Source organism: Hevea brasiliensis, chromosome 9, assembly GCF_030052815.1.
Source record: "Hevea brasiliensis isolate MT/VB/25A 57/8 chromosome 9, ASM3005281v1, whole genome shotgun sequence".
Taxonomy (NCBI): Eukaryota; Viridiplantae; Streptophyta; class Magnoliopsida; order Malpighiales; family Euphorbiaceae; genus Hevea; species Hevea brasiliensis.
Genome location: NC_079501.1, coordinates 1,773,982 through 1,797,232, shown reverse-complemented (window position 1 = coordinate 1,797,232; position 23,251 = coordinate 1,773,982). Strand labels below are relative to the sequence as shown.

Sequence of the window (23,251 nt, the reverse complement as noted above, 5' to 3'; positions counted from 1 at the left end):
CACGTTAGAGCTAGGTAATTGTGAAGCTAAATTTATTTTGGATTTATGTTAAGTTCTAGTACTGAAACATTATAAAATTGTGTGTTTCAGTTGAAAATAATATCGGGAAGGAACCCGAGGAACCGAGTCGAGGCTAAGGGACGACTCGCTTGAGGTTTGTGCACAATAAACCCTATTTAAGCATTTTATCCTTGAAAATTTGATTTAGTATGCATTATGAATTTATGAACTTTTGTGTTGCCACCTTGTGATCAAATTGTAACTTTGGAAATTGATTTGATTTTTGTATGCAATATTTGAATGAAATGTTTGAAATGGATTTTTGATTCACACTTAGCATGTGATTACTTATTATTCCTCCTCCATTTATGGGGTTGAGATCGTTTATTTTCCTCCCTCTCTGGCTTGCCAGTTGAGGTTGTAGATCGAATGAGTACTCATTAGCTAACTAGCCACCTCCCTCATTGATTTTCATTAATGGGGTTGAGATTGCTTTGTCGTGGTGTACAACGCGGCATTGATCGGAAATTTTGTGTCATGGCTTAAGTTGTGTATAACTTTGGCAATACTGTGTTTATGAAATTGTTTGACTAAACTGTGTTTAATAGATTATTTGACAAAATGATGTTATTATGAACTTTAATATTTGTGAAATGTAATTGAGAAACATTTAAATTGTGTTTGGCAATGAATGATTTATTTATTGCATTTTAAATCTTTATTGTGCACCACTGAGTATTTTTATACTCAGCGATGGCTTATTTTGCTGTCGCAGATAAGAGCAAGGAAAAAGTAGCAGAGTGAGCTGCTACTGAGTTGAAGATCACATCAAGCTTTTGTATGGGTATTATTTTATACCCTTGTAGATAATTTTGATGTAAATATGGAAATGTTGTATGTATCAATGTAGTTGAGCAGTTGTAAATAAATTGTAATAATATTTTTTGGATTTTCTTCTGTAAATTTAATATTGGTGCTTATGAATTTCTCATTTTATGCTTGTGAATGGAGATATTAAATATTTTGAAATGAGAAATCTTGTTTTGTATTCTGAAATTATTTTGAAGTGTGTTGAACTGAGTTGGTTGAGTTATTGAAGGTTGGGAGTTGTGAAATATTTTTGGAAGTGTTTTTTTTAGGTAATTGAAGAACTGTTTACTCCAGTTTTCAAACAGAACTCTGTCAAAATTTTTATAAAAATTGCGGCAAAATTTAAAATGGACAAAATTTTTACTAGTATTTAAACTTGAATAAATAATTTTTAATTCTCACTAAAATGCTCACCACTTCCAAAATGTAAGAAAATCGTTTTAAAATCCCTTGTAGGGTACTTAATGAGTTATCGATAGGTGAAGTTCGGTAGTTCATTAAGTATTCTACGGGATCATGTTATGCCTTACGGAGGGTTAAGGTGTGACATGTTTTAGTGGTATCAGAGCAGGGTTTTGCAATAAATTTTAACAATGCATGTGAATATTTCTTTGACAAGTACAACTGCTCAAGTGTCTTTAATTGATACATATGACATATTTACATCATGAATATGCACTAACGGAGGTCAACCTCTTTGTGTTTGATCTCAGGAAGTAGAAAATTTGAGAAAACGGAATGGAAGGAGGAGATCATTCCGAAGAACAATCTATTGAGGCTGAGGTTCAAAGTGAAGCCCCAGCACTCCAGAACGTGAGTGGGTCAGCCACTCTAGCTCCTGCACCAGCACCGCAGTTTCCTGCTCAATTTGTACAGCAGATGGCTGCGTTCTTCCAGCAAATGGCGGGTAATGTGTCACCCCAAGCTCAGATGCCAGTACCTGCAGCACAACCACAGCCCTCAGCTCGGCAATATGAAAAACTGATGAAATTTGGGGTCACTGAGTTTAAAGGCACTATGGATCCACTGGAGGCAGAACAGTGATTAAAAAGAATGGAACGGGTTTTTAGAAAGCTGCAGTGTACGGAAGAGCTGAAGTTCGAGTATTCAGTATCTCTTCTCCAAGGGGATGCATATGAATGGTGGAAGACCATCCCCCACAGCCTAGTTGAGCCACCTGTGCTGACATGGACATATTTTTTGAGGGAGTTCCGACAGAAATGGGTTTCCGATGCATATGTGGACATGAAGTTGTAAGAATTCCTGAGTTTGAAACAAGGGGACAGAACTATAGCAGAGTATGAGAGAGACTTCTCAAGGCTAAGCCACTATGCTGGAAGCTTAGTCTCCACCCCCAGAGACAGATGCAAGAGGTTTGAGTCTGGACTAAGGCAGAATTTGAGAATGCAAGTAGTGGGTTTCAGACATCAGAATTTTGCTGATTTGATCTCACAAGCCTTGGAATTAGAAAGGATAGAATCCGAAGGGGCAGTGAAGAAGGGTTCACAAGAGAAAGAGAAGGCTGAAAAGATTACTGGACAAGCATCTGAAAGTGGTTCTGGCAAGAGGAAACAGTTTGGGAGATCTAGCTCTCGTAGAGGCAGAGGCAAATTTTCTGGCCAAAGACCACCTCGGTCTGGTCAGCCGACCCAACAAGCTTCTCGAGGATCTCTATCAGTCCGGCAGTGTGAAACGTGTGGTAGAACTCATGGTGGGGTTTGTTTCAAGGCTACTGGTGCATGTTTTAACTGTGGAGGAAACGGACATTTCGCTAAGGATTGCACTAGTCCGCGCCGATCTGGATCTTTTGCCACATCTGAAGGATCAACCCAAGTCTCTGCACCTAAAGGGTCACCGTCAGTTGCTAGAGGTAGAGGCAGAGGTAGGGGTCCTGGTAACACCCCTGGAAGTCAGAGCACTGTTAACCACCCAGCATCCAGTGGCGCACCAGTTAGAGTGTATACCATGCGTCAGAGGGAAGAGGCTGAAACATCAGATGTTGTAGCTGGTATTTTCTCCATCCTTGACCAAGATGTGTATGTGTTATTTGATCCTGGCTCCACACATTCGTATGTTAGTGCTAGTGTGATGTGTCCTACTGCTATTCAGTGTGTACCAATGGACTATGATGTGCTAGTAACTAGTCCATTAGGCCAGGAGATCAGGGTAAATAGGCTATATAGGGACTGTCCTTTGGTGATCCAAGGACACACTTTTCTGTCTGACTTAATTGAAATGCCCTTCAGAGATTATGACATTATCCTGGGCATGGATTGGTTAGCCAGGCATCACGCCATGATTGACTGTAGACTGAAGACAGTCACTTTTGGCCTTCCTCAGTATGGTGATGTAGTAATACATGGGGAGAGACCGTTATTGCCTTCAAACATCATTTCAGCTGCACTGGCTAGAAAAATGATTAGAAAAGGGTGTGAGGCGTACTTGGCACATGTGATAGACACCCAAGTGGGGAGTCCAAAGACCGAGGACATTCCTATCAGATGTGACTTTCCGGATGTATTTCCTGATGAATTGCCAGGATTACCTCCAGAAAGAGAAGTGCAGTTTGAAATTGATGTTATGCCTGGTGTGGACCCAATCTCCATAACACCATACAGAATGGCACCAGCAGAACTAAACGAATTGAAAGTACAGTTGCAAGAGTTGCTTGACAAGGGTTTCATCCACCCTAGTGTGTCACCTTGGGGAGCGCCAGTGTTGTTTGTAAAGAAGAAAGATGGCACTCTCTGGTTATGCATTGACTATAGGCAGTTGAATAAGGTGACAATAAAGAACAGATACCCATTGCCCCGCATTGATGACTTGTTTGATCAGTTGGGGGTGCAGCTGTATTCTCCAAAATTGACCTAAGATCAGGTTATTATCAGCTGAAAGTACAAGAGCAGAGTATTTCTAAAACTACCTTCAGAACTCGCTATGGCCATTATGAGTTCTTGGTCATGCCATTCGGGTTAACTAATACTCCGGCTGCTTTTATCGATCTGATGAACACTATCTTCAGACCATACCTCGACCAATTTGTTGTGGTATTTATTGATGATATATTGGTTTATTCGAGGAATGCAGAAGAGCATGATAGACATCTGCGGATTGTACTACAAACTGTGAGGAGAAAGCATACGCAAAATTGTCGAAATGTGAATTTTGGTGAAGGAGATATCCTTTTGGGGCACATAGTATCGCAGAGGGTATTAAGGTAGATCCTAGCAAGATTGAAGTCGCCCCACTGGAAGCCACCCGAAATGTCACGAGATTCGCAGTCAAGTTAATGGATACTACCGTAGATTTGTGAAAGGATTCTCCATGTTGGCATCTCCATTGACCAAGCTACTTAGAAAGGATGTGAAATTTCAGGGGACGGACAAATGCCAGCAAAGTTTTGATGAATTGAAGAGACGTTTGACTGAGGCTCCAGTCCTGACTTTACCTACACCGGGTAAAGAATATACAGTTTACAGTGATGCTTCTCACAATGGGTTAGGTTGTGTGTTAATGCAAGATCGAAATGTCATTGCCTATGCATCACGCCAGCTGAAACCGCATGAGAGGAATTATCCGACAAATGACTTAGAGCTTGCAGCCATTGTGTTTGCTCTTAAGATCTGGAGACATTATTTGTATGGGGAGAAATGTTACATCTACACAGATCATAAGAGTTTGAAGTATGTGGGCACCTAGAAAGAGTTGAATTTGAGACAGAGGAGGTGGTTAGAGTTGATAAAAGACTATGATTGCCTGATAGACTATCAGCCAGGAAAAGCTAATGTTGTGGCTGATGCCCTAAGTCGCAAGACTATGGCAAGTCTACAAGTTACTCCTTTGTCTTTGGTACTTGAGTTAAGGTCACTGCATGCCAGCTTAGAGATTAATGATGAGGGGCAGACAGCAGTTGCATGGCATGTACAGCCAGTGTTAATTGATCAGATCAGAATGGCTGCTCAGAATGATGAAAGGTATCAGAAGCTGTTGGAAGAAGTCCGGCAGGGCAAGAAACCAGAGTTCTCAATTAGAGATGATGGTCTACTGTTACACCAGGGTAGAATGTGTGTTCCTAATGATGTTAATTTGAGGCAGATCATTTTGAAGGAAGCACATGAGTCTCCTTTTGCTATGCACCCTGGTGGTACAAAAATGTATAGAGGGCTAAAGAAGCATTACTGGTGGATGGGTTTAAAAAGAGACGTGGCAGAGTTTGTGTCAAAATGCCTAACTTGTCAGCAAGTAAAGGCAGAGCATCAAGTACCAACTGGGTTGTTACATCCACTACCAGTGCCAGAATGGAAATGGGAGAGAATAACGATGGATTTTGTAATGAGACTTCCGAGGACACAGAAGAGTCATGATGCAGTATAGGTCATTGTTGACAGACTGACTAAGTCTGCTCATTTTCTGCCAGTCCGAATGGACTACAGTTTGGACAGATTGGCCAGATTGTACATCGATGAGATTGTGAGACTGCATGGAGTGCTAGTATCTATCGTATCAGACGGAGATCCTAGGTTCACTTCTAGATTCTGGGGTAGTCTTCAGAGAGCCCTAGGAACTAGATTGAACTTCAGTACTACATTCCACCCACAGACAGATGGCCAGTCTGAGAGGGTAATTCAGATCTTGGAGGATATGTTACGAGCTTGTGTGATTGAGTTTGAGGGTAGTTGGGATACACACTTGCCTTTGATTGAGTTTGCTTATAACAACAGCTATCAATCAAGCATTGGGATGCCTCCATATGAAGCTTTGTATGGCAGAAAATGTAGAACCCCGTTGTATTGGGATGACGTGGGTGAAAGAAAAATGATTGGACCCGAGATTGTTCAACAGACTGAAGAGAAAATCAGGGTGATCAGAGATCGACTTAAAGCTGCATCAGATCGTCAAAAGTCCTATGTTGATTTGAAAAGAAGGGATATTGAGTATGCAGTGGGTGAGAAATTTTTCCTCAAAGTTTCTCCTTGGAAGAGGATTATGAGATTCGACAGAAAGGGGAAACTAAGTCCTCGTTTTATCAGGCCATATGAGGTATTGGAAAGAGTGGGTCCTTTGGCATATCGTTTGGCACTACCTCCAGAGTTGGAGAAGATACATAATGTCTTCCATATGTCGATGTTGAGGAGGTATCGATCAGACCCATCTCATGTACTACCAGTAGAAGAAATTGAAGTAAATCCAGACCTCTCATATGAAGAAGAACCCATAAAGATTCTGGCTTATGAGGTGAAGCAGCTACGGAACAAGCAGATACCATTGGTAAAAGTGCTGTGGAACCATCACTCGGGCCAGGAGGCTACTTGGGAACGAGAGGAGGATATGAGGAGACAACACCCACAGCTGTTCAGAGATTGATACCAGGTAAAATTTCGAGACGAAATTTATTTTAAGGGGGGGAGAATTGTAACACCCCCATTCGCATAGCCTGATAGATTTCACTGTTCCGGTGACCGGTGTCGGTCTGGACAATTAATGGGATTAGGGCCACACTTAAGACAACTTGAGAAGCCATAAACACAAATAATTAGTAATGATTAATTAGTTAACTATAAATAAGAAAAACAGAACATAAGAGGTTAAACGAGCCGAGAGTCACAGCGATGAGTGACCTCCTCGGGAACGACTGCGAAGTCGTTTTAAACTCAAATTTTGAACCGTAAAAAGTGACGCTGCGGTCCTTAGGACCCTAATGAACACAGTGGAAAAAAGAAAATCACAAAAAAGAACTGTTAAGTCAGTCAAATAATTAGGTCAGGGAGCTAGAAGAAATATGGAATTATTTGCAAACCAGGATGAACCGGCGAGGGGCAATTTGGTCAATTGACCCCGAGAGCTGACTCCTGACCTAACTGTCAAATAAAATCAGAGAAAAGAAAATTTTGGAATCGGGAATTAAATTAAAAAATTAATAGAAAAATAAAAAAAAGAAGAAGAAAAAGAAAAGTAGAAAAAGGTAGTGACATCATCAAGGTGACATCACCTATGAGGTCATAAATAATTTTTTTTATTTACTTAATAATTTTACTAAGTCAATGGAAGGATAAATATCCAAAATAAAGAGACAAAAATTATTTTGCTTCTTCTTCTTCTTGCTAGCCGAAATTCCTCTCTCTCCCTCCTCCATGGTTGTCCACCATTGATAAGTTATTCAAGCTTGAATAACTTGAATCCTTCCCATAAATTTAAACCTTGAACCCTAGAAAACTTCTAAATTACCATAGAAAGGAAGAATAGAGGAAAGAAAAAGGGAGAAATTGGAACAAAGATTGAAGATCAAAGACTTCACCTAAGGTGAGTATGCTAACTTTCAATTTTAATTCTTTAAATGCATAATTAGTTGTGAATGTGAGCTTAGAACTTGATTAAATGAAACAAATATGGGGGAAGGACAAACTGAATTTTCGGCCAGCTTGAAGGGAGTATGAATTGCATGAATTTAATGGGTTTGAATAAGTTTAGAAACCTTCCCTAGTTGAATGATTATCACTGAAACCATTAAGTGTGATTAATTGCAACAAAGTAGTGAAATTAGGGTTTGGAGGCTTAGGGTTAGAGGCAAATTTTGGAGAAATACATAAATGATATCTTTGACCAATTGTGGACTGAAAAATGGTCAATAATGACCAAAGGAAATGTGTGGGAATTATTAGAATGGGAGTCAAATTAGTAGGTCAAATGGTCATGCTGCTGGCAGCATGACCAAACCTACTTTGAAGGACTAAAACGGGAATTTTACAAGCCCAATTGATATGCCACCAATTAGGGATGAAAATAGACATAAAAGGGCACAATTTTCATTAAGGAACCATGCCCAAAAACTGACTAAAACTTGGTGAACCAATTGACCAAAGTGAAATGAGAGCAGGCTCCCACTGCACCAAACTGACCAAATGAACAGTAACTATTCATTTGGTCATAATTCGAGCTAGACAGGTCAAATTGACCTGAAATTTTACCAGCAATTAGATAAGATATAGATCTAAAACTTTCATGGAGAACACCAACCCAAATTATGCCATTAACCCATTCAAATTATTGAGCAAAGTTGAGTTACTGTACCTACAAAACTGCAGGATTGCCATTTGAGCAGTAATGTTTGAATGGCTATAACTCTCTCTAGAAAACTCTGATTTAGGTGATTCTTAAACCGATGGAAACCTAAGACATAGTAGAACATTTCATATGAAGAAAGTTGGACCAAATTATGAACTTAACTTGATCAAATTACTGAACAAATTTGGATTAAAAACCTGCCAGAACCATAGTTGCAGTATGAACAGTGCACGTAAACAGTAACTGTATTTTGGCTATAACTTGAGCTACAAAACTCCGATTGGGGTGATCTAAAAATGAGAATATACTTAAGACAATAAGGAACATTTTCTATTAAGGAAGTTTTGCCAAATTCCAACAGTAGATTGACCAATAGAACAGTGCAATTTCGCAGCACCAAAACCGAAAATTGGTAATTTTGCCAAAATGACCTAAGCTTTGATAAAATGACCAAAACCAACAAGTTTAGTGACCAAAATGTGGTATGTGGGTGAAGTTGGAATTCTCATACCTATTAAGCCTTAGAAAGTCAACTATTTGACTTGAATAGTGTAGTGAATAGTAACCCAAAACACAAAATTTAAAGAACGTCGAATTTAGCACGTTAGAGCTAGGTAATTGTGAAGCTAAATTTATTTTGGATTTATGTTAAGTTCTAGTACTGAAACATTGTAAAATTGTGTGTTTCAGTTGAAAAGAATATCGGGAAGAAACCCGAGGAACCGAATCGAGGCTAAGGGACGACTCGCTTGAGGTTTGTGCACAATAAATCCTATTTAAGCATTTTATCCTTGAAAAATTGATTTAGTACGCATTATGAATTTATGAACTTTTGTGTTACCACCTTGTGATCAAATTGTAACTTTGGAAATTGATTTGATTTTTGTATGCAATATTTGAATGAAATGTTTAAAATGGATTTTTGATTCACACTTAGCATGACAGTTACTTATTATTCCTCCTCCATTTATGGGGTTGAGATCGTTTATTTTCCTCCCTCTCTGGCTTGCCAGTTGAGGTTGTAGATCGAATGAGTACTCATTAGCTAGCTAGCCACCTCCCTCATTGATTTTCATTAATGGGGTTGAGATTGCTTTGTCGTGGTGTACAACGCGGCATTGATTGAAAATTTTGTGTCATGGCTTAAGTTGTGTATAACTTTGGTAACACTGTGTTTATGAAATTATTTGACTAAACTGTGTTTAATAGATTATTTGACAAAATGATGTTATTATGAACTTTAATATTTGTGAAATGTAATTGAGAAACATTTAAATTGTGTTTGGCAATGAATGATTTATTTATTGCATTTTAAATTTTTATTATGCACCACTGAGTATTTTTATACTCAGCGATGGCTTATTTTGCTGTCGCAGATAAGAGCAAGGAAAAAGCAGCAGAGTGAGCTGCTACTGAGTTGAAGATCACATCAAGCTTTTGTACGGGTATTATTTTATACCCTTGTAGATAATTTTGATGTAAATATGGAAATATTGTATGTATCAATGTAGTTGAGCAGTTGTAAATAATTTGTAATAATATTTTTTGGATTTTCTTCTGTAACTTTAATATTGGTGCTTATGAATTTCTCATTTTATGCTTGTGAATGGAGATATTAAATATTTTGAGATGAGAAATCTTGTTTTGTATTGTGAAATTATTTTGAAGTGTGTTGAACTGAGTTGGTTGAGTTATTAAAAGTTGGGAGTTGTGAAATATTTTTGGAAGTGTTTTTTTTAGGTAATTGAAGAAGCTTATCATAGCTTTTAAATGAACTCACAAAATTTTTATAAAAATTGCGGCAAAATTTAAAATGGACAAAATTTTTACTAGTATTTAAGCTTGAATAAATGATTTTTAATTCTCACTAAAATGCTCACCACTTCCAAAATGTAAGAAAATCGTTTTAAAATCCCTTGTAGGGTACTTAATGAGTTATCGGTAGGTGAAGTTCGGTAGTTCATTAAGTATTCTACGGGATCATGTTATGCCTTACGGAGGGGTAAAGTGTGACAAACAACCCCCATATGCAAAGGTTACAGATAAAAAGTGATGAATGAAGCATAGTTTTCCCCTATTTTTTTTTCAAAGTTTGATATAATGAAGAGAACAACTTCGAGGTGGGGATCAATTGCCAATGCCATGGCATAAAGACATCATTTTGGTAGCTCATTCTCATGAGATACCAACCTGAAAGGAAAGAAAAAGGCAAACATGATAGGAGTGGAGTTCTAATATTTTTTAGTTACATTTAATCATTAAAGAGTAGTTCAAAGATGTGTTAATAATGAAGAACTAGAATAGCATTTTCACAAAGTACAAAAGCTATGGTCCACCTAATTATCACCCTCCAACTTTTACAAGATCTAGGTAACATTAATATTATATTTTCTTCATTTAAACCTTGTACTCACTAAGTTGACAATAGGATATATACATACACAGTAAATAAAGAAAAGATAGCTTAATTTCAGATGCAACTGAAGCTCTGAGAAATTAAAAAAGAATAAGTTAATAGTTAGATTAACATTAGAATTTTATTCCTATAGAAAGACAAGAATTAAATGAACTTACAGATATCTTTTTTTTTTTCTGAAAGAAGTTATTACTATATATCTTATTGAAATTAATTTGAAAATGGAAGCAAAGGCGCACCAAAAAATATAACTTGACTGTTTGGTGAGAATGAAGATAATCATTGCAGAACAATGAAGCATAAGAAGAAACCTTTCCCCACATCATCAATAAAGTTAGGGTTAGTGCTAATGAATATCTCAAAGAAGCAAGAAATGAAAAATATACTAAGAAAGAAGACGACATGAAGAAGTAAATCAAATCAAATCTCAACAGTGATCACGAAGATCAAAGGGGACAAGAAAAAATATATATAAATAATTTAGTGCCCCCAACAAAATTTATTAGTAATAAAGTCACTCTGCTGCTACTACTACTGAGAAACCACTCTAGAAACTCTGAAGAAAGAAAAGAAACAGGTAAAACCAACCTATGAGAACCCAAAATAAAACTTCAATGAAGGGAGGATAAATTGATACTAGCTAGTAAAGTTTCAGTGAAAAGAAAAAAGACTAGGGTTTCAAGGTTTTGGATCAAGATAGTTTTTTTTTTTTTTAATTTAGATATATGAGAAAGGAAAAAAAAACTTACCTTGGCGGTAGATTCAGCGCCATCCTATGGTGTCTGTGACAGTTTTGGGGGGAGAGAAAGAGTGAGAAAGATAGGGAAACTTTAACGCTTGGGGTCTGTTTGTTCTGGTTGTTGGAGCCTTTTATATATATATATGGAAGCGTAAGTTTGCCTCGAAAAGGAGCTCCTACAGAGCAGCGCACGTGTAACCCAGTACCCAATGTTCATCTCAGCAGGGGCTTCCATAATGTTTAATAAAACCCTAACCAGTCAGAATTCGGAAATAAAAACAGACAAACAGAGAACCCTAAGCCCATAACTTCCCATTGCTCACTTTCTTCAAGTGATGATATGCCTTGTCACTTCCCCCTCACCAACCCTCAAAACACTCACCAACTTAAAAACAAACCATCCATTCTTCTTTCCATACTCGTCATAACCTTGATAATGCAACAATTTTACTATAATAACGCCAATTTGTGGAGCTTTGAAAGTAATTAAGGATGAATGTTGTGGAGGGAACACAATAGCTAGCTAACTGTACGCATCGGAAAACAGGATGAAGAAGTATTAAGTATGCATGCTATACATAAAATAGGTAGATTTCCCAACTTAAAAAATATGAAATCCTCGAAAACCTATGAATCCAAAACCTCGACGTTTGCTTCTTGATTTTATTCTCTACAAGAATAGAGAGGGGTTTGGATCGTGTAATAGAACCTGAAACTTGGTTTTTCTTTTCAAGGGAAAATCTAGGAAGAAAAAAATGTCAGCAAATCTTTTGTTTTCGTTTTTCATAAAAGAATGAACGATTAATTTATCTGGCAAGTTATCAGAAGTGAAACTCATGATAATTGAGTAGTGAAAGAATAGAAAAGGTCATCTCTGCTGCTACTGCTTCAACTTTAAGCTAAATCAAAGGAGCTGCTCTAATAAAAAAAAACCTAACCCACAAAAGAAAAAGAATATTCATAAATTTGTACATCCTTCTTCAATCAAAGGCAGATGAATACCACGATCATGAACATCTTAAACATACCCTAACTTTTCGAGGAGGAAGAGGAAGAAGCAGAAGAATGAAGATTGATGATTTAGAATTGAAGAAACAAAAGAAGAAAAAGGAGGTAAAAAAAAAAAAAAAAAAACACACACGCACAAGTTTCTATTCTTTTACTAATAAGGAGGGCGAGCAGTGCTCCAGTAGGCCTCAGCTGGCAGTTGCACTGAATTTAGTAGATTGGGTGGCAACCCTTGAAAAAGGGATGGATTTGGATCTTGCATTAGTTGCTGCTGCGGCTGTTGCTGTGGTTGCCCAACAATTCCAGGTGAGCCTAGGGGCCCACTTCCAGGCACAGGCCCCTGCCCCTCATCCTCCTCCAACGGCAGCCTCTCATATGCCGCATTACCAAAAGAGGCAGCCATAACCACTACCGGCCCAGATGCTAGAAGAGGACCCACCACGCTCCCTCCAACTACTTGTCCTTGACCACCGGCTAAATATATGGTCAACCCCGACGCTGCTGGTGGAGCTGGAGGTGGCAAGAACGACCCTGAAAGCGATAAAATCTCGAATCTTCCATGTAAAGTTACCACTGCTCCGGGTGAAGCTGGCTGCCTAAGAGTGACATTAGTTACCGTTCCAGTTCCACTCAAAATGCAAACCCCTCTTTGCCTCCGCCTAGCAAAAGTTGATACACTCTCCATAATATCGCAGCCGTTGGCGATTTCCATGACATGGGATCGAAGGGCATTGGCGCTATCCCTGGTGATTATGATCGGTGGTTTCGGCTTGTTCTTGGACCCGGCAGGTCTTCCTCGTGATCTTCTTCCGATCTCTCCATCTCCATCAGCAGGGATTAGTTCTTTGCCTTCAGCACTTTCGGTTGTGATCTCATCGTGCTCTCGCTTTTGGCCACCGTTTAAGTTCCCGTTACCACTTTGTTCGTCTTCAGAATTCTGCTGTTGGTGGTTTTGAAATTGATGGTGAGGATGTAAATGAAGATCTCTAGTGAGGAAAGGATGTGGAAGAGGACGACCATGTGCTGCAACTGGATCCATTTCTTTTTTTCTTGATATTTAACCTATATTAGCTCTAATATATAGAAGAACAACTAAATAGAGAGAGAGATTCTTAGTCTTCTTGTCTGTTTGCTTACTTGTTTCTTTCTTTGCTCTTTCTTTGGGGGTGTTCCGATAGATCAAATGCTACTGACCTTCAGCAGAGAAGGGAAAAAGAGGGACTTTTAAGCAACAACCACCAAAATTTGAGCTGAAGAGCTGAATCAAGCCCATGTTTCTTGTATCTAGCCTTGTTGTGAGTTAAGAGAGCTTGATCTTTGACAGGTTGTTTGAAGCAATCTCTTGGGATGAAGTTGTTGGTTAAAGGTTTGGGAGAAAATGAAGAAGAGAAAGGCAAAGATGAGAGAGAGAGAGAGAGAGAGATGGAGCTGCGGTAGCCTCTTCTTTTTTTAGCTTTTTGGGGGTAGTGCTGTTGGGTAAGGGTTAGGCCAAGGTATCGGGTCGATGAAGGGTTTAGTTTTGGTAAGATAGCTTGCGCATGGGCGGTGTATGGGGCCTACATTTCTCTCTCTTGTCTCTTACACTTTATGGGGCCCCAACACCCCATGTTCTTTCTCTCTCCTATCTCGCCTTAAAAAGCCTGCGGTACAAAATCACTTTGCCCTTGGTTTATTGCTCGCAGCTGAAAGACTGAAACGAAGAAAAACCCACATCTTTCTTTCCTCTTTCTACATATTTTTCTTCTTTCATTTCTCCTTTAGCCTGAACTCTGAAGCTTGTTTCGGCAAGCTCACACAAGGAATCGAAGTTAACAACATAAATCTACTACAAACATGCTACATAAATCTATTACAATCATGCCTGGCAACACACATAAATGTCCATTTTTGGAACCTTGGAGTTTTAGAATTAAACAGAAAGTAGACAATCAGTGATCTTTTGAGCATCTCTTTCAACTTTCTAGGGGTGTTACTGTTTCCTATCTACTTTCCTTATTAGGTCTGCCCACTCAAAAGCATAAAACTATATATATGTGCTGTTGTCGAAGAAGATAAACTGCTGATAGTCATCCTATAATTGATAGTTTTTGACTTAACTGAAAGAGTGCTCAGGAGGCAGTAAATTAAATGCATATGCCATATATATATATATATAACTTTCCATGAGACAAAAGCGTTATCGATATTCATTCATCTTAAAATGACAGGGAAGTTGAAGAAAAAGAAAGAAAAACCTGAAGGACTTAGACGTGTGTATCTCTCACTCTCAGCTGCATACAGCGGTTACAATGTTCTACATTCTTGTTACTTATCCTGAGATGGGGTGGTCACGCAAAATGGCATTGTGGTAATTCGGTGGAAGAAGAGGGTGAATTGTGGGAAATGGTGGTCATGTGGTGGGTCATGACCCGCCCGAACAAAATGGGTCAGGAAAGTCAGTGCGTGTCTTAAGGGCGACTCTCGATTTTAGGAATGCAAATGCATTGATGTTGATGTGTATGGTGTTGTGGGGTCCATTAAAGAAAAAATTATTTTCGCCGGTCATGACACGTGTTTCTTCCTCAGTTCCCTTGCCTCGCGGCCCTCCCCTCTTAGTCTTCTTCTTGTCATCGCCAAACTTGACAATTGTTCTCCATATTTTCAAGGTCTTATTTTCGTAGTTAAAATTCTTTTGCTATAATTACAATTTACAGTTGATTAAATATAATTTATATTTATTTAATATAATTTTTTATATAATTTATTATTAAATTTATAATTTTTCATATAAACGAGATATATTAAATAAGTATTAATAAATGCATGTTTACATTCATTATAAAATTTTATTAATTAATTATTAAATATTTCTAATATAAATTCAATTATATATAAAAATATATTTAATATAATAATTAAATCAATTATTAATATTAAAATTTATGTAAAATAATATTTAATTTAATAGCTCGCACTCTTGATTATTCAGATAATGGAACCCTAATATTTATCACAGGAAAACGACGGCCTTAACTCATTATTGACTGAAATTTCATCACTAATATTTATTACCACAATTCGTGTATTTCAGCTGTGCATAATTTCTCAAGACTTATTTATTTATTTTATAATTTATTTATTTATTTATTTATTTATTTTATATTCATAAATAATAAATCTCTTGTTTAATAATTTATTGAATTTTTCCCATAACTTTGGCATGTTTTATATTTTTCATTAAATTTTTATTTTACGTTTGATTTCGTATTTTATTGGATTAATCTTGCTTTAAGTAAGTTGAAGTCTATTATATTATAATAATAGTGCATGATGATCACCGTATATCAAGTGAATAATTATTTAGAATAAGATGTCTATTGTCCTGGTGTGTGTGTGCGATGAGAATTTATATCAAGCAAAAAATTCTTGGATGAAGTTTAAATCATAGCGTGTGTGTATATATATGATTCAAAATTTTAGTGGATTTGAAATATATTTTTTAATCATTTAAGTGGGAGAAATATTCTTTAATAAAATAGAGAAAATTGGTACTTGTTTATTGCAGTCTCATGGAGGGAGAAATGTTTCAGCCTAAAGAGTTGATGAGGGCATAATTCAAAAGAAATAGACTATTATCCATTATAGTTAAAGACATTTTTTGTGATGTGATAGTTAAAATAATAAATATATTAAATTATACTTAGAGGATATTAAGAGAATTAACTAATATATTTACTATAAATAATTTGTAAAGTTTTGTTAGATGTAATTGAATGGATAAGTAGATAGTTTTTAATTGAAAATGGATAAATTATTATTGAAAATATAAGAAAATATAATATCATTGGATGTAATCTTATATAAAAGAGTGAATCACATAACATTAGTATTTTATATATTTAATTCATTTTTTTATAGTTTATATATTTATGCTATTTTGTTACTTGTTTTTTTTATTTTCAAGATGAGAGTTATTTATATTATTTAAAAAGTGATTATTAATTAAAAAATATATTTTAATTTTAACAAAATAGTTACATAAAAGTTTTTTTTTTCCAAGTAACTACATAAAAGTTGATTCATATATAATTAATGTCTCTAATGAGGAATTATGCGATAGCAGCCATGAGAATTAAGCAACGAAGTAATGAGAAATACAAGCAAGTGTTTGATTGATTTTGGTTGCAGACAAGAAGAGAGAGAGAGAGAGAGAGAGAGAGAGAGAGAGAGAGAGAGAGGAGAGATTGAACTTGAAGGATAAATTTGGATGTATAGAAAAATTCCCAGAAATTGGAGATAGACACAGAGAGATGGATCACAGCCGTTGGCTGTAATTGGAAGATAAGGAGAAGTGGTCAAGAATGAGACTCCCCAGCAGAATTTATAATAGGACGTCAGGCACCGTTGGATTTTGTCCCCAGCTCGAAAGTTGAAAGCATCCAACTAATGCACACGTGCATCGCCACGTGCACGGAATATACCTGACCTGTCCACTCCCGGTGGAGTACATCTTTTCTGTCATTTCCTTCTCTTGCTTTCAATTCAAGTACAGTTTTTGCTCCCTCTTCTCTTTCCAATGGAACCACCTTCAATCCAAAGTCGTCTTCTTTTTTTTCTTAAAAAAAACAAGTAAAAATATGAATTAAGAGAAAAATAGATTAGTTTTATGCAAATCACTCAATTTTCATAACAATAATTATGAATTTAGCATATAATTAGTGCATCAAAATTGACATTGATTGGCAAATGAAGGTTGATTCGGTTGGTAAGTTAAAAATTTGAGCCTCACTAACAGTCCATTTTAGTGAATAATTTGTAAATTTTACCGTAATATATTAAAGAAATTGACAATATGTTCTGTACTTGGATTGAACAGTTTCTGCCTAAATTTTTTATTGAAAAAAAATATAATAATTTTATTTGGCTCAACAATAACATGTCCCAATTAACCCTAAAAGTTTCTAAATCCAAAACCTTAAAAATCTAAATTTTAAATCCTAAAAATCTAAATTTTAAAAATTTAAACCCTACACTCTAAAATTCTAAATTCTAAAACTCTAAAATTCTAAAATCTAAATTCTAAATTTTAAACCTTAAACTCTAAAAACCTAAACTCTAAAAATCTAAATTAATATAAAATTTTAGGGTTTAGAATTTAAGTTTATAGAATTTAGAATTTAAAATTTAGGGTTTAAAGTTTAAGATTTAAGGCTTATAATTTAGAATTTGAGGATTAAGGGTTTAGACTTTTAGAATTGGTGCATCTAATATAAGTTCGTACTCATATGAAAACGAGTTTAATAACTGTTAGATTAAATATTTGTATCGAGATATGTATAAAATTAATTAAAATGTATATATAAAATACAAGAATCTATATACAAAAATTTAATCTAACAGTTGATAAACTCATTTTTATATGAATTCGAGCTTTTTATAGCCGTTTTCTTTTAAAATTTAGGTATTGAGAGTTTGAAATTTAGATTTTTAGGATTTAAAATTTAGAGACAGTAAGTAGTTTTATTAAAAAAAATTGACAGTGATTGAAAAAACAAAATTATTGAGGAAAGAAAAGGAAGAAAAAAAAAAGGCAAGGTTGGGACATAATGGTTTAACTGTGTGGCTGAAAAGTGTAAATCAAGGCATGATCCCATAAAAACATGGTCAATTTACGATGTTTAGCATAATTATATATTCATGTAATGAATAGTGAAAGGCATTTAAATGGAATCTTTTGTGAATGTTGGACTTATTGTCAATGGACTATAATTCCAAAAGAATATCATATTAATGGAAGAAAATTGATTTTATTTGGGGATCCATCTTCTTCTTCCAAAAAGACGAATTTATATTTTTTCTTCCTTTTTTTTACATTTAAATAATTTTCACACCATTCCATATTTTTTATTTCATTTTAACTAAAATTTTAATTTTAATTTAAATTGTCACTATAAGAAATAATTTAAATCTTATATTTAACAAAGTTGATATGAATAATAAAAAATTTTATATTTCTAAGTAAAATTGAATATTCGATCTTTATAAATTTTTACTATGAATATTTCATCTTTACGAATAGAAAAAATCTCTATTGCGAGCATTTTATCCCTTTAATGACCTTCCAACACAAGCAAAATTATATTCAATTTAATGAGCCAAAGGACACCCATTATTTGAAAAAAAAATTAGCTCCTATACATGGATAAATAATTTCATATATATATATATATATATAATTAATAGACCTCCCCATTGATTAAACTGAATATTTGACTAAGGCTCCTTTAGAATTTGAACAGAACCAATTTGATTGAGGGTTGGAACCATCCTGGCCAGGTCTAGCTACTAGCATTAGAGGCAGGCTCTGGGAAAGGAAAAGAAAAGGAAGAAATTTTGACTGCATCGTCAAAGGTGCTGAATGTTGGAGAATGACAAAGCAAGGAGTGTGGGCTTAAATGAGAGAAAGACAAGTAAATATTTAGATGTGTGGGTGGCGCTGACACTGACATTGCGATACTATATGCGAATATTTGCGAGAACTGAGAAGAAAAACAAAACAGGAATCGAATACCATTGCCACCCACCCAAAAATGTTTTCAATGACAAACACTCACTCCCTATATTTTTGAGACAGATGTATATATATATATATATACGAGTTTCTTTCTACTTCTAGAGAACACTCTGCAGCATAAGCAGTGATTGTGAATAGTAGTGAGGGTGTCCCATCCCATCCCATCCCATCAGTATCAGCCCACGCCCTGAATCCCATGAGTCCATTTGATGCACTGTGTCGGCTCTCCTCTCTGCATTCAATGTACGTCCCCTTTGCCATTTACCTCTCACCTAACCACTCATTTAGATCACATTTCCTTCCTCTGTTTTTTTTAATAATATTATAAATAACAAAAAATAATCATAATTTAATCATCTTGGATTAATGTTAGGTTTAATAACAAATATATATTTTATTCATTTAAAGAAAATAGAAAAGGGTTGGTGATTAGAATCGAAGAAGACGAGTGATTGCTGCCGGGACAAGCGGTCCGCCATCTCCTAGTCGTCACGTTAGTTTCGTCCCTCTCAATTCTCATGGGATTTGTAAGCCAGCCTCTCCCTTGGCCACAAGCAACAAAGAAAACTTGCTATGTACATATTAAAAAATGTTTTAGTTATCATACAACCAACCTAACTAAGCAACAAAAACAAAAGCAATTAAAAATAAAACTTGAAAAATGTTCAAATGGGTAATGCATAACACAACAAACCATCGTTTTCTTAATCAGTCAACGCCTGCCCCCTCCACCACTACCCTCTACCATTATAGCTAGCTCCTAGGTTCTGAAATCCAGGTCCTCTCTTTCATTAAACACTCACCCCTTCTTGTGTAATTTTCTGTCATTTTCTCTATTTAATTTGACTGTCTAAATATGTTTCTTTTAATATTGTTAATTAATTAATGAACATATACCCTAATTAATGTAATAATTGAAATTGGTTAGATTCGAGGGCCAAGCTAGATTCCAGGTTCTACAAAGCCTAGCTTAATTAACCAAAACAATGTTGAGTTCACGGGGATGGTTGAAAAAAAAAAATCATTAAAATTAGTTCATTAAACATATATTCAAAAAATTCACAACATGTTGAATTTGGTGAAGATATAGCAAATTGGGTCTTCAAGAAAGACGGTCTTCCCTTCAGAAAGAAGAAAAATGGGAATGAAAGGAGGAAGAAACTGTTGCTAGCAAGCTAGCTGCATGCTTTGGTGCTAATGCAACAACAAATATATATTATATAGAGTAAATGCTTATCTAAATCAACTCTTTTTTTAATTAAAGAAATGAAACCCCGTTATCGTGTCCAAGTTAAACAAATAATTAAGTAAAAGCTAATGCATATAGTGAGTATATGGACCACATCAAAACACAGCATCACTTCCATGTGAAGGGCACCTTGCAATCCTTTGGAATCTTGCATAATGTTGCATGCATGATCTCTCACTCTCTTTGAGAAGCAAATAGCTTGCTAGCTTTTCTCTAACAAAGTGGGCTGAGATTATTGGACCCATTTGCCTATATCCTCCATGGAATGAGCACCCAATTAGAAGCGTTGAGTGTTTAATTGGTTAATTAATTAATTAATCACCCAATCCTAGAACATATTACTATTATTTAGACACTAAACAGCCGACCAAACTATCAGGTTCCCATGTGATTGATAGGGATGGGTATGGAATCATTTTTGTCATCCCTTTACCTGCTTGTGTGACCTGATCACCCTCTTTCAAAATTAAACCACTAATGCAATTGGTAATGGGTGCCTTAATGTCAACGGTTTCTTTTTCACTTTGATTTTTAATATATAATTAAAATGCAGGCCACTTATATTTTTCTACTTAATTAATAAAATGACTTATTCTCTAACACTTCTTATTTAATGCATTGCATTTATTGCTGGAGCTACCATTACCAATAATTAGGGATTAATTAAGCTTTTTTTAAATAATTAAGGATATTTTAATTTCATTAATGAGATTCAAATTTTAATACCCATTGCTAAAATTTTGACGTAAATCATTGCATAGACTCAATTTATCATAAATACAAGATATAAACATGTAAAATTCATACATTTGATAAGTGAAACCCATCATATATTTTATATCTTAAATCCATGATAGATTAGGTTTAGAAAAAAAAATTTCATAGCATCATCACTTTATAAAAATTAATTAATTGATTGGATTTATTTGAAGTTTTTATAGAACTAGATTTCTGTTGGAAACCATAGAATTTTTTTCTTTTTTTTTTTTTTTTTTTTCTCCCTTGGATCCTGATTTAACCAAAAACCTGGTAATGAAAACACTACGTACCCACTTAAATCAAGCAAATAAATAAGGGAGCTATGAACAATTAGCTGAGATTTTATTAACAAATTATAATTTGATCATCTACAAAATTTTCAAAAAAATAAAATTTCCATTCAATTAAAATTAAATGAAAAAGGGATTAGTTAAGATTTTGATTCTTATAAAATTAGTTCCTACATATTTGGGAGTGCCTGATAATTAATATATATAGAGATTGGAAACTTCCGAAACAATTTTATAAATTGGGCTGTAAACATTACAATTAGATCAAAGTTGGAGGAAGTAATAAAATTGATAATTCAACAATGGAAAGGCATCATATGAATGATGGAAGTTAAAATCTTGTAATATTCTAATGGGAAGGAGCAAAGAAAACAAAATGATTGCAATGGACATGTCCATTGCTTAAATTGAGGAAAAGTGTGTGGCAATTTAAAAATCTTTAAATAACACATTAAAAAAAAAAGAAAGCAAATTAAATTGGGATGTAAAAAATAATCAAACCCAAAAAGAAAAGGGTTTTATAAAAATGCCCAGAATTGTTTAAGCTTTTTCAATGTTTAAATTGTTTACTTTGTATATACAATTGTTCTTTGAGTTTAATTTCTTGATAGTCTTACGTGAATGAAAGAAAATTATAGCTAGGGTTTATTTAAAATCATTACTATTAGAATTTTCCTTCTAATTATATGTTGGAGTAACTACTACATCACAAAAAACAGAACTATATTATTAGCCAGGATAACAAAAATTCAATAACTGTGAGTTATTGAATTTGAATCTCAATTGCAGTTTATTATACTTAAAAAAGTAATGTAATGATAACAAAATTTTTTAATTTTTTTTATGATAAATATATTATGATTTGAGCTATTACGCTGTAAAAGTCAGAGTTACATCTCTATTAATAGTTTAAATTTTTAATACGGTGATAAACGCTATCGAAATTGTAAGTTTGAATTTTTAATAAATGCTTAGAGATTATTGACCCTAAATAAGATAGCGAGTAAGTATCTTATCTAAATTTCTTAGAAATATGGTGTTTGAGCTGTTAGAATTGGAAGGTAAATTTTATTTAAAAATGATCAGGCCTTATGTGTTGTGGACTTTCACAATGATCCAAATGTGCACGTTAAGATTTTATTTAGAGTCGAGTTGATTGGTTTAAATAAGTGTTTTTTATAATTATTGTAAGTTTTTTGTAAATAAAATGTATTTAATTTTTTATAATTAAAAAATATGAAACATATATAAAATATTTTTTTATAATAACTTTAATAATAATATGAAATAAATCTTAATAATTTCATAATATTTCCATTGCAATTATGAAGCTTAATTGACCGACACTCGCTAATATTTAATACTCCATTTAGGAGGTGATAAAGTGAAAGTGAAGATTTTTAAGATAATTAATTTAAAGTAAAATTTTTCATACTTTTAAAATTTCATAATTATTATTATTTGAAAGAAACTTTTTTTTTTTAAACAAATCTAGAGATTTAAAAAAATCTTAATTAATGAGTTAAAAAATAAATATTTTTAGAAGTTTTAAAATCTTACAGTAAGGAAACACAAACTCTCTCAAACATAAATATATAATTTTAAAACTTAATAAAATCTTCCAATATTCTATAAAACCATCTTCTCAATATATTATCTGTTTGGCATCGATTTTTTGAGGATCTAAACTGCTTTTTTTAATAAAAGTATTATTTTAATGTTATTAAAAAAAATAGTTTAAAAAGAATTATTTTATTATTTTAGTGTTCTTATGATTAAAATTTATTTAATTTAATATTAAATTATTTTTAAAATAACTAAAATTTGTTTAATTTAATTTTAAATTATTTTTAAATACTCTTTAAATAATATATTTAAAAAAGTAATTTTTTTATAATAATTTTAATAATAATACTAAACAAGATGTACAAATAGTTGAGGTCCATCTGCATTCAGCCAGCGTATGTGCATGCACATCAAAGGGATAAGTTTTTTTAATATTCATACTTATTTATTTCATAAAAAAAGGGAAAAAAAATAGCAAATTATAGGAATGCAACTGAACCAAATGCACTGAAACAATTTCTCGGAAATATAATTACAAACCCAAGTTTGCAGAGAAGACAAGAAAGCGGCTCCGTTCCATCATTCACATTTAAACATAAAATGTACCAGACTTGAATTTGGATTAGGCTTAGGGCCTGTTTGGATTAACTGTTGAATACAACCTGTAGTGATAGCGATCATTCTTTGTTAAATGATAATTGATAGCTGATGATAGCTGTTTTATATTAAGTGTTTGGTA

General features: G+C 34.3%; 1 protein-coding gene across 1 annotated transcript; it reads right to left on the bottom strand.

Annotated features, from left to right (window-relative positions):
* Nucleotides 1–12,021: 12,021 nt before the first annotated feature.
* Nucleotides 12,022–13,724, bottom strand: LOC110656248 (AT-hook motif nuclear-localized protein 22-like). The gene has a single exon (XM_021812889.2). It carries the CDS (start codon nt 13,132–13,134, stop codon nt 12,250–12,252), a length of 885 nt encoding a protein of 294 aa, XP_021668581.2. The 5' UTR covers nt 13,135–13,724; the 3' UTR covers nt 12,022–12,249.
* Between the last annotated feature and the right edge of the window lie 9,527 nt (nt 13,725–23,251).

Coding starts and splice junctions, on each gene's coding strand:
- LOC110656248 (XM_021812889.2), bottom strand. CDS start 13,134: ATGGATCCAGTTGCAGCACATGGTCGTCCTCTTCCACATCCTTTCCTC.